The 10,439-nt window shown below is 42.4% G+C and overlaps 1 protein-coding gene across 1 annotated transcript; it reads right to left on the bottom strand.

Moving 5' to 3' along the window:
- Positions 1 to 348: 348 nt before the first annotated feature.
- Positions 349 to 8,921, bottom strand: panx2 (pannexin 2). Its single transcript, XM_042496852.2, has 6 exons — positions 8,765 to 8,921; positions 6,031 to 6,712; positions 2,786 to 3,900; positions 2,342 to 2,477; positions 1,429 to 1,614; positions 349 to 1,136 (listed from the first exon to the last, which is right to left on the bottom strand). The coding sequence occupies exons 2-6, from the start codon at positions 6,257 to 6,259 to the stop codon at positions 802 to 804; spliced, it is 2,001 nt and encodes a 666-aa protein (XP_042352786.1). The 5' UTR covers positions 6,260 to 6,712; positions 8,765 to 8,921; the 3' UTR covers positions 349 to 801.
- Positions 8,922 to 10,439: the final 1,518 nt, after the last annotated feature.

The raw sequence follows: 10,439 nt of genomic DNA, 5'->3' as shown, positions 1-10,439 counted from the left end.
TCGTGTCAAGATCTGAAACACGTTCCTAATCAACGCTGAAATGGCAATGATAAAGCCATGAAACGTGTGCTCTATTTTAAACATCCCACAAACACTGAGTCATATACAGTGGCTATACATGTATAGCGTTTTGTGAAATATGAGGCTGCAAGCGCATACATTATTGCCACAACTGTATTGTGATCTTTTGCATATTAATTGTGCAGAACTCATTTGTATTGCGTGAGCTACCTTTCTACTTGGCTATTGGGATAAAGGGACTAAGCATTATCATATGTGTTTAAAATACATCTTGTTTGAAGCTATTATGCAGTCTTCTTTGCAGATATGCATCTCTAAGGTGTGTAGTTTTTTTTTAAATTTATTTTTATTTTTTTAAGAAATCTCACTTATCTGTTGTGACTGCTCATCCTTTCACTAAGCCTTTTTAAAATAGCTATTTGACCCTGCACTGTAGCACCCTGTTGAATTAATATCACTGCTGGTTTCATTGGAGGGTGTTAAGCTGTACACAGTCATCCTGAGACATGACATCATTTCCTACAGCAATACTCTTAGTTATCAAATACACAAACTTCTGTCTTATCCTCTCTGAGTTATTTTTCCATCTTAAAGTCATTTTGCTTTACTAGAGTTCCATGTAATTTCCTCACTGTCCAATCCACCCATCACAGAAGTGTGTGAGTTCATTTAAAGATTAGAGGTGGCTGTTGATAGGAGGTGATTGACATGGTGGTCATGTGCACAGAATCTAGTGTCAGTAAGAGGAATCACAGTCGGCATCCCTCTTCTTCTCCTTCTTCAACATTCCCCAGCGGCGATGAGCTCCCCGGGTCTCTCTGCCAGTCTGTCTCTACGGTGTTCTTCATCCTCGTCTTCCTCAAAAAGAGTGTGATGTATACTCAGCAGCTGGTGTGTAGGGGCTCTGGTCAGAGGTGGTGGCTGACACTCAGGGTTTTCTGTCTGAGTGAGAGGGTCCCTTGGGGGAGGAGGAGGCGGAGGAGGAGAGGACTTGGGACTGAGGGGGTCCTCACTGGATGGGGGGTTCGGGCTCACGCCATTTACATAAGAAGTGGTGGGCAGGGTCACTGTAGAAAAGGCAGTGTTGGTCGATGCTGGAGAGCAAACCTTAGTTTCTGAAGAGAAAAGAAGAAATATCGAACAAGGTAGAAGGAGAAAGGAGAAAGTCAAAAACTGTATATACAGTATGTCCACTTCTAAAAGAATACATCTCCTATACTCTTTCAAAAGTCAGCACCTCTTGCATGCATGACTTATTGGCCACCATGGAAAGCAATATCAGCAGTATGTAATAAGCGAGTGCAATTACAAGATATAGCAGCACGTTGTAATACCCCCTGTGATGCACATATACATTATGTATTGGAATGTCTAAGATACAGCTGTATAAGAAGTGAAGTGACTTACCTGTAATGGCACCAGACACATGAACAATAGTGTGCGTGCCTTCAAGGTACACTGTATCCAGGTTGTGCTCTGAGGGTAGAGGCTCTGCAGTGGTGGTCTCCACCTTGGGCTTACGAATGGTCAGCATGTATGGGTGGACGTCCAGAGAGAAGTTGCGAGTGTGCTTTTTCTCCATCCCACTTAGATCTACAATTGAAAATGAAAAGTCTGGCTTAATGGGAGGTAAAACATAACATCAAAAAAGCAGGTCATCCATCCAAAGTGTGCTTAGATCCAACTTAGAAATGACAATTGAAATTAACTTGTTTTTTTAAGTGTTAGCAACTCCAGTAAATCAAGTTAGTTTGACTCAACTTGATCACGACAAGGAGGATTTTACCAACGATGAAGTTAGGAGATCTGAGAGTTCTGTTTTATCAACATGCTTAAGGAAATACAAATATGATTGACTAGTCTGCAACCAGCAGAATACAAATATAAAGCCTAGTACACTTGGTGTACTTAAGTTGTTAAAGCTTAGAAAGACTGATTTAACTTTAACATTTTTAAGTTGCAACAACTTTACAAGATAAAGTAAATATAACAAAAATTTTAATAAACTTAACAATAAGATATAAAGTTAGCATACATTAAGACTAATTGTTGTATTTACTTAAATTTTTCAAGGCAGTTGTTTTCTTAAATTTCTTTAAGTAAAATCAAATCTTCACATTTTACAGTGTACTAGATTCTGGCTAATAAGGGCACAGGTGGACATCATAGCCACCTTTGATAATCTGTAAAATTAAAATGCTTTAATTTCAGCTTAATTTGTTCTTGCTTTGGCTTGTTAGGTCATAGTATTTTGTCAACATATTTTTGTATATGTTGTGGCTAAAAACACAATAAACGTATTGTTCATAGTACTGCATACCTTTTATCGCAGGATGTTGTGTGCTCTTGGTATCCAGAAGTGGTGCAGTGAAGCTATCTCCGACTGTCTTTCGTCTGACTGGTTTGGGCTTTTCAGGCTTGGTGTTATTTTCCAGACGTGTCAGGGTCAGAGGTTCCTTTACAAGGGACAGATAACACAAAAACAAGTCAACATACAGCTACAATTCAGGTACCCAAATGCAACAAGTACAGCAGCACTGAAGTGTTCTACATATTTTGGAAGTCCTTAGTGAGTACCACTTCCTGTGCCTCTTCAGAGAAAGAGTCTCTTATCAAGAGCTGATACTGTATTGCTGAACAAGTTCTTGTGGTAAGGGTTATTCTGTTTCTAGAGAACAGTTATTTTTTCCTTCTGCCATCATTGATGCTGAATGAATGTTGATGAGTTACAACTAAAACATTTTTTCTCAGACAGATGCCTTACCTTAAATGGCTGAGGAAGAGGATTTGAGCTTGGGATCCATTTCATCTTCTTTCTGGGCCGCTTGATGACCAGCGGCTCCCCAGCCATCTCACCCACTCCGAGATCAGAGGGGTCCATGTTGGGATCAAGTGTTTGAATCCCAGAGTCCCTCACAGTGGGTGTAGCGTCATGGTTGGACTGTGCGAGTGCAGCCAGCAGCTGCCTGACCACATTGTCATACATGAGATCACTCTCATTGGTGATGAAGTCCAGCCGGTTGAGCGACTTGATGTGGTCCCTGTTCTCGTTGCAGAACATGGCCAGGATGTTGATGTCGCAGAACTGAGACTTCTGCCAGCGCCGCCTTGTTTTGATACCAACTTTATTCAGTTTGTCAAATACAAAGTTGGACTTGCGCACCACAAACAAGTGCAGCAAATTAACCAGTATGATGAGGTTCATGGTGCAGAGCAACGCGATATCCACCGCTGCCATGATGCGCTGCAGCTGCACGGCCGGCAGCTTACAGTTGACCCTGAGCTTCAGCTCTTGATAGCTGCTAATGTCTGGAGGCTCACCCAGCGCACAGGTGAACTCGTTCTGCCTTTGGCGGGCATAGTAGGCGCTCAGGTAGGAAATAGGGATGGAACTGAGGCAGATAATGGCCAGATGGCGTGCTAGGTAAAGTTTAGCCAGAAAGTTACTTTGGCCTCGTCTCTCTAAATATTTCTCAAACAAGTTCTGCTCTGGGCTTTTCTCCTTCTCTGCATTTTCGATGATCTCCCTCCTCTCTCGCTCAGTTATGCCAGGTCCTTTGGATTGGATCTGCTTCTCGATCTTCGGGGCTCGGCCCTCAGCAGCTCTATGATAGCAGTTATCAATCTCTTGAAGCAGGAAATTGAGCTCTGAAGTGAGCCGTGTAGAGGCAAGGAACTCCCAACCCAAAGCAGGAATATACATGATTCCAGCGAAGGCCAGCAGGGCGTAGGGCAAGAACTTGTGTTCAAACAGTGAAGGCCAAAGGTGAGATTCCACACCAGGTGCAGCATCTCGCAGCTCTGTCCAGCAGTAGCCTCTTGCATACAGTGCCTGGTCTCTGGTGAAGTTGTGTGGTGTGTAACAGTATATGGACTCCTCTGAGGAAGATACAGACAGAAAGACTCAGCCTAAACATTCCTTTAACAAGTTAGATGATTAAATCTTATGATATAAATTATTTAGATTAGCTGACAGATGAATGCTACAACGCTATTTCCTGGGTCTCTTTTTTTGTCAGAATTTTGTTCATCACTCCTAACATCTATAATAATTTGCTCTCAAATTTTATTAATTGGCGAGACTTTGGAATGTGAAAACATGTACGGGGTCAGAAAAGTTTAAACAATTTCTTCTGTTAAATTATGTTATCAGAAACCAGAAGTGTAAATATCTGTTGTTGTTACCATCCATTGTCCTGTAAAACTGTATGCACCAACAACTACACTGAGTACTGTGATTCAAAAAGGTATCATTCCATAGCTTTGCACTGTGCAACTGATGTTAAAACAGACTTTAATGCTCTCCCTCATTTCATGTCCAAATAGTGTTTAAAGGGCTAGTTCACCCCCAAATCAAACATACAAATTTTTCTTCTTACCTGTAGTGCTCTGTGAGTTGCAGAGTGTTGGAGATATTGGCTGTAGAGATGTCGGCCTTTGCTTGAATATAATGAAATTACCTGGTATTCAGCTTGTGGTGCTCTAAGTGCCAAAAATGCACATTTGAAAAACTCAACATCAGTGTTTCTTTATAGAAATCATGGCCTGGTTACTCAACTCAACAATAATCCAAAGACCTTGTTTTGAGCAGGTCCATGTAGGAACTATTTTCTTTTGCCTAACTACAACTGCCAACTGTACCACTGTGCATTAGGAAGCTACTGTTAGCTGACCTAGCACCACTGAGCTGGTTAAAGTTACAGCTCAGCCTGGAGGACACCGTTAATGTTTACATTGCATGCTGTCACAGGCATGAGCCTCTTGTCCAAATAGTTCATGCATGAAACTGCGCACAACAAGGTCTTTGGATTATCTTAAATAACCAGATCATGATTTCTGGAAAGAGACATTGCTGTTTGGATTTCCAAATGGTTTTTTTGGGGTTTTTTTTGGGTGCTATGAGAACCACATCCTGATAAAAGAACTCCACTATTCACACAAAAACAATTTAGACTGATAAATAGCACCACAAGAAAGTGAAAAAATATGTTTTGGATTTGGGGTGAACTGTCCCTTTAAGATAATGTGGGTAATTTCAGTATTTGCTGTTCCCTCATATTTACTGCAGTAAACGCAACTTGCAATGACATATTCACATATTTCGAGGGAATATCTCGCATCTACGTGATGTGTTTCATTGTTAGCGCTGTATCTCTGAGAATCTTTTAGAATCATTCGTCTGTTCAGCCCAAAGCGCTGCATGGCTCTGATAACACTCACGCTGCTTTGTGAAATGATGATCTGCGTTGCTGAGATAGAGAAACTGAGTGCTCTTCTTCCTGTCAAAGTGTTCTTTTTCAGCTCTATCTGGTTCAGGGTTGCAGTAAATCCACATTTAATCTTTTCAATTAAGTGCAGCAACATCTGATACTACAAATGGTTTACCTGCCAACTAAATAAACTAATTTTGAATTTTGAATTAAAAACTATTATTATACATTCTGGTGTTAAAACTATTTTTTAACACCAGCATGTATTATTTCATGTTACTAACAATAAGGGTAATATATGCAATGGCATTACTTCTTTACAGTCACAGAGGGCAGGATGCTGAGTCATCTAAAATTGTTTGGCAATGCTCTAAATATCATTATAAAAACAGCAGAGAGGGAATACTGTAGAACCTGTCTAAACACCCACATTTTTCTGCTGCTAAAGTTAAACGCTCTGTCCCAGATGGTTAATGCTGCTATGCAGAGAGCCTGACTCAGCAGTGAACTACCATCTCTGCCATCACAGCCAGCCTTCTTACCAAACACCTTCCTCTTCCCCCTCCTATCTCCCGTTGCTCTCTCGACCTTTCCAGCTCCCTCTGTCTGCTCCTCTGATGCACTTGCTCCTTTTTTCTTCCCTGCCTTATCTCCTACTTACATCTTTCCCTATTCTGTCTGTCAAAGAAAACACAAAAGCACTAACTCAGAATACACAAGGGTAAAAGATGCAGTTGTAACTTCTTCACTTTGCCAGTTTGCTGTGGCAGTCACCCCCCTCTAGTGGCAGAACTCTCACCTGCAAAGTTTCTTGTGAAGACGAGGGTGACCAGCAGGATGGGGATGATGACCGTCCCTATAGTGACGACACGATCAAAGGGCAGCTCCAGTTTGAGCTGCACCATGAGGCCGGCCAGCACCCCGCCTCTCTCATCCTGAGAGGAGCCCGGCAGGATCAGCTCTTTCAGTTTCTCGCCGGCGAGTAGAGCCGTGGCCATGTCTAAGTTTTGATCGAGGATGTTCTGCATCCGGAACACAAAGGACGCACACTACAACATCCCTCTGCACTGGAGGCCAGGCCAGACGCTCTCTGCTGTAGTTAAATAGTCCTCAACGCAGTGGAAGGCACACACACAGAAATGTGTGGCCAACTTCAGCCCCTGTCACCATATGTGGGAAAGCAGCAGGTCATACTGTGCGCTCTTCAGAGCTTTGAGTTTTCTACAGTTTTCACAAGCTCTTTTCTCCTACAGGAACGGTCATAACATTCAGAAGCCCACTCCTCTCTCGGCCTCTTTGTCATGCATCCTCATGTTTTGTCCCATTTCTGCTGTGCCTAACCTCAGACCACACTCTCTGTGTGGCAGGTTGAGGGATGAGCTGAGTTTCGGAGGCGTCCTTGTGATCCCCAGGGAGAATGACTGCTGGCTGAAGAGCTGTTATGTGATCTTCGGTCAGGAGAAACTCTGACCAGTCCTTTCCTGAAAGAAAAGATAATCAGTTAGGATGGCACAATATGTGCTTTCTTTAAAAAACAAAAAATAAAAGTACATTGAGGCATAATAAGTAATTCCTGGGAACATCTGTACAATAGACAAATTAGTGCAACAATTTTAGTATGAATTGATGTTGTCTCACACCATCCTCAGGAAAACTCTCTGTTCCCATCCATCGTCCTCTGTAATGCAGTCATGTGGCTGAGGACGACTAATCCTCACTCTGTGACCAGTGAAGTGTGTGAACGTGGGGGGGCACTTGCCTTTGATCGAGCAAGGACACTAAAGGGCAAATTTATAGTATGCTAACCTGGAAGTGACTAAAACCAGAATTTATTCAGTGATTTTGACAAATTAACAACATTTTTTTGGATACTGGCTCTGCTCCTCCACAATTTGGGACTCCTAGTAGTCTCTATTTATTAGGTACAGCATGTTCACACTGGGATGTCAGGTGGACTCACGCATGTCAGTGGGATGTCTTGCGTGTCTGAGTGTGCGTGCACATGTGAGCGGGTGTGCATACATACATGAGCATGCATACCTTTGTTCAGTATGTGCAGGGTGGAATTAGCGCCTGCTGCATACTCATTTCGCTTGAAGGTTACGTGAACGTCCTCCGTGAGGAGTGTGAATACATTACTCCTTCCCATCAACAGATCTCACCCCCTTGCTCTCCTTCTTCCCCTTTTACTCTCTCTCCCCGTTCCTCCTTCTGCCCTCCTCTCACTTTCTGCTCATTATGCAAAAAACACAGCTCATCTATGAAATCCTTGAAAGCCAAGCCCTCTAATCCAGGGATAGAAAGTGCACTTAACATCTCGGGGAGTGGAACCTTAAGACTGCGGTTTTATGAGTACAGGGGACAATTAGTGTGTACTCACCTGCACTGTGAGAAAGATAATAAAGAGAGGATTACTTTGAAATATTATCACAGAACAGTTATTCAAGGCTGCATGTGTTAATGCTGACACATGCAGTAATTGGCGTTATACCTGATAAAGAGAACAAGATGTCCTTTGTGGGATAACATGAATTACAGTACAGATATGACACTGCCCTGTACACACACTGCCTGGTGACAATCAAAGCAACTTTATCCACATCTCCAAACACACTGTCTCAAAAGGGGGAATAAACTTTACATAATTTAAATTTAAAGTGGCAGCATCACATTTTTAGGTTCACGGCTAGAGGCTTCACTGCTGTCTGTAAGCCACTGGCACAGGTCCAATCCAACAGATAATGCCTCTCAGTTGGGTGATGCTACCAGTGTTTAGAGAGGGAATCCCACATTCTTTTGCTACTCCAGCATGCCGCTTGGCTATGACCAGTACAGCCGGCTACAAAGAAAGAGGACAAGAGCTGAAGGAGAAGAGCCCCATTTATTATGAATGAGATGATGGCTGAAGAGGGAAGAACTTTTGCAAATTTGACACTTGTTCTCAGACAATCAGAGAATAAGCCTGACTAGATAGCTGTGGCAGAGGGATACAGTTTGATACTAACTGTGGAAGAGAAAAACACCGTGAAGTATCCACATTGTTTTCTCACTTTTGACTCATCACTAAGTCCCTATGGGAACACTGCAGGAACATTTTATCAGAGGATGATTATGTCAGTTAGCTGTTGAGCTAGGATGCTGTCTCCTAACAGGTCTGGGAGAATCGCATCCAAGAGGACCACACTTTCACCCGAGACATTTCATTGCAGTGGATTGCAGCTTCCTGCAGATGACGAGCCGTTTCAGCACCTGAGCGGCGGATAGCTCCCGACTAGCCAGAGACGAGCTGCTTAACATCAAGTGTGTGTGCGCTGCTCTGTGTTTCTGTGTGTGTGTGTGTGTGTGTGTGTGTGTGTGTGTGTGTGCATTAAGAGAAGAGGAGATCCTACAGTCTGTTAAGATGCTCATTACCTGCATCACCTGTCCAAATTGGAAAGACTATAGCACCAGCGAAGCAGCTCCACTCACTCTGTGCTGCTAACAAAAGAGCCATGTGCATGCTAGTGGTGGGAAATAATCAAAAATCCACTCACCATGTCTCGCTGCATCTCCCGGCACGGTAAGAGTTAATCTGCAGTGCGGGCGAGCAGCTACAGCATGTATCCGAGCGCACCGGTTTGTTCCGCCTTTTCCCCCCAGCTCCTCTCTCCTCCTCCTCCTCCTCCTCTTCCTCCTCCTCCCTGCCCTGCCTCTTCCTCAGGAACAAGGGATGAGATAACACATTAAGATTCTCGAGTTCATCGCATCACCAGAAAATGCGATCCGGATTCACACTGACAAGGACAGGTGGTGTATGAGCAGAAAAAAAACCAAATCATGTTGCAGAAATCGTCATCCTCGTCGTTTTTTGTTTTTTTTTTTTTACAGATTTATCACTGAAATATTATAGATCTTAATTCCTGTATGAATACTGGCGGCAGCTAGTATTATTTGGTGATGTCATCGGCGAAAAAATATTTATACGGGGCTATAAAAAATAGAAATAGTGTTTGGATTTTAAAATAACGTTTGATAGCGGAATTGCCTTGCAGTTGAATAAGTGCAGACCGGCTGTCTTCATTCAAATCATGTTGGGCCAATCTACAACCAAACAAACGGCAGGAACTTTCCTATCGATAGGTTTATCCAGCCTGCCCATCATCATGAGTGTGGGACTGGCAAAGACATTTGCAAACCAGGAATGGGAAAGATGTTTGTCATTCAAACTCACTGGGTGTGGCGAGCATCTAAACACTTTTATTTGGGAGTATACAGGACAGCATCAGCATCAGTTGGAGGGTCATGCAATGGAGGATAACCTCACCTTTGAAATAAACTAGAGCCACAACTGACAAAGAATACTTGTACTGTAAGATATGCTGATATAGTTAAAAGATTTTCTGAGTTTCTAGAGAGAATCAATGTATTCAACTCTTTGACACCTGAGCAAACCTGATTTCTCTCCAAAACAAACAATGCAATGAGCAACATACAAAATGACCCTAAAATTAGTAGGAAATAAATACAATCATAGAGGAAAATTACCAGACTTAATAAATACATTTGTATATATATACTACAGACAAAATTTTAAATATATAATAAATATAGATTTTCTTGACATCTTTCCCTAGTTATTTGATATGCTTATCTCTCTCTTTTGAGGTAATTTTCAGGTTATTTTGGTCATTAAAAAAAAAAAAAAAAAATCTAATTTATTTTTTTTAATTTGTGGAACATTTCATGCCAAGTTGCTGACTGTTTTTTCCACGTTTTTTTTTTTTTTTGAAAGAAATCAAACCAATTTGCTGAGGTTTCAAAATGCTTGTGAGAGGCGCCTGTACGCAGCATAAGAAAACTAATGTCGATCCGGGTTTCAAAGGGTTAATAATAATGCTCATGCCGAATGACATAGACTGCGCTTTAATTTCTACATCGCTGCTGAACAGTTAGGGCTTTACAGCAGCTGGGTAAGTTTGTTTGCAGCCTCCAGCAGCCTCTGGCTCTCTGCTGGGTTTCTTGTGGCAACAAAGCGCGCGATGGTGGCGCGCTCCCGATGCTCGTCAGCCGGACCGAGCCACAAGTCAGTTTTCTTCAAGCCGGTTTCCGCCGGTTAGGGAAGCCGCACCTCAATACGTCTGCTTCCAAATATAGTCTCTCTCTCTCTTTCTCTCTCTTTCTCTCTCGTTGCAGGGATCTTAAAGATGTTCATTTCGAAGAAAAAAAACC

The sequence above is a fragment of the Plectropomus leopardus genome, chromosome 7, assembly GCF_026936395.1.
Source record: "Plectropomus leopardus strain MGB_pleo_1.0 chromosome 7, ASM2693639v1, whole genome shotgun sequence".
In the NCBI taxonomy this organism is placed as follows: domain Eukaryota; kingdom Metazoa; phylum Chordata; class Actinopteri; order Perciformes; family Serranidae; genus Plectropomus; species Plectropomus leopardus.
This window is presented reverse-complemented; position numbering and strand designations above follow the sequence as displayed.